Raw genomic sequence first — 1,507 nt, 5'->3', positions numbered from 1 at the left:
AAATCGGGACCGATCTGTGCTATAATGCAGAATTATGTGAAGGGGCTTAACCTTGAGCTGATAAAGAATATATATTTTATAGGTTCGGAAATGGATATTTCGATGTGTTGCAAACGGAATGACAAAATTAATTTACCCCCATCCTTCGGTGGTGGGTATAAAAACTGCCCAAAATAAACGAAACGCCAATACCTATTTACATAAGTACATAAATATGAATATTTTGTTTTATTTATGTTAAAATATTATACGGGGGGATAATATGAAAAAAACTTACAACGTAATGTATACAAATATTAAACAATATCTAATCGATTACGATTATTAGGATTTTATCGAAAGAGAATCTTTATCAAAATATAAACTGGGCTTTTGAAACGATAGGGGCATACAACAAACAATTGAGAAATTTTGTGTGGACCCCATGTCTTTTACATTTTGTCAAAATAAAACTAAAAAAATAGAAAAACAAACAAAAAAAATTATAAAAAACTACTACGTATTCGAAAGTAATAGTTCAAGACAAAAAAGATTATGATATTTAAAATACCATGTGGCGAAATACACTTGAAAAGTGTGTTCTCTTTAGCCAATTTTTATAAAATAAAAATAATACTAAACCAAATGCTGAAACGATTACCCCTAAGGACTTTGAAATTATTAACATGTGTATGTAGTAAACTAATCGCTTATCGTTGGCTAATTTGTGTCTCCATTTTATTGCGGTGGTCCCCAGGCCCTTAGTAAAGTCAAGGCCTTATTGAAATAAGCACACCACTCCTCACGCTCCTCCTTTGTGTCGGCTGACAAAAGGTATCGCACAGTTGTCGTGCGACCATTTGGCACTATAACCAAGGATTCCTGATCCGTTTCTCTAGCTGGTCGCTGGCATTCGAGTAGCATTGTATTGAGGCGAGCGCAAATATCTCGCGGAGCTAGGGTGATCTTTTGCGAAGAGCAGGTGTACAAATCAATAGAACCCATGGGAGCCTTTTTCTTTTCATCATCTGGATATTTCCAATAATTCAGCATGGTGCCGTTCAAGTGACACCATCTACGATGCCATGCTCCGAAGCCGGAAATGTCCTCAAACATGGTAAGGAAACCTTTGTATTCCACGGAAACTGAAAGCTCACAATTGACTTTCATATGAACCACACCCTCCAATGGACTTACTCCCAAGACCTGGGTGAGGGTCCATGTGGTTCTCTGAATTTCTCTCAGGGAGAATATAGCAAAACCATATTGCACTAGGGCTGGTGTGCGTACAGCATGTGGTCCTGCCGGACTTTGCACTGGTGGCATGACTAAACGATTGTCAGAGCCTTTCTTTTTGGGTGTTTTCACTCCAGATTTCTTATTTAAATTGATGTGATACTTGACCTCATGGGGTAGAACCTCTCTTTGAGCTGTCATACCATAAATCTCTAGGGTTACCTTAAAATCGGCATAAACATTATTTAATTGCATGACATCGGGAAATTTGACAGCCAAGAGACCAGGCAAG

General features: G+C 37.8%; 1 protein-coding gene across 1 annotated transcript in view; it reads right to left on the bottom strand.

Moving 5' to 3' along the window:
* Window positions 1-231: 231 nt before the first annotated feature.
* LOC106081461 (anillin) overlaps window positions 232-1,507 on the bottom strand; it is a 9,839-nt gene continuing 8,563 nt past the window's right edge. Inside the window, exon 10 of the mRNA XM_013243430.2 lies at window positions 232-1,507. This exon is cut by the window's right edge and continues 229 nt beyond it. Coding sequence (XP_013098884.2) covers window positions 718-1,507 — 790 coding nt within the window. The 3' untranslated portion in view covers window positions 232-717.

This window comes from Stomoxys calcitrans, chromosome 5 (genome assembly GCF_963082655.1).
Source record: "Stomoxys calcitrans chromosome 5, idStoCalc2.1, whole genome shotgun sequence".
Taxonomy (NCBI): Eukaryota; Metazoa; Arthropoda; class Insecta; order Diptera; family Muscidae; genus Stomoxys; species Stomoxys calcitrans.
This window is presented reverse-complemented; position numbering and strand designations above follow the sequence as displayed.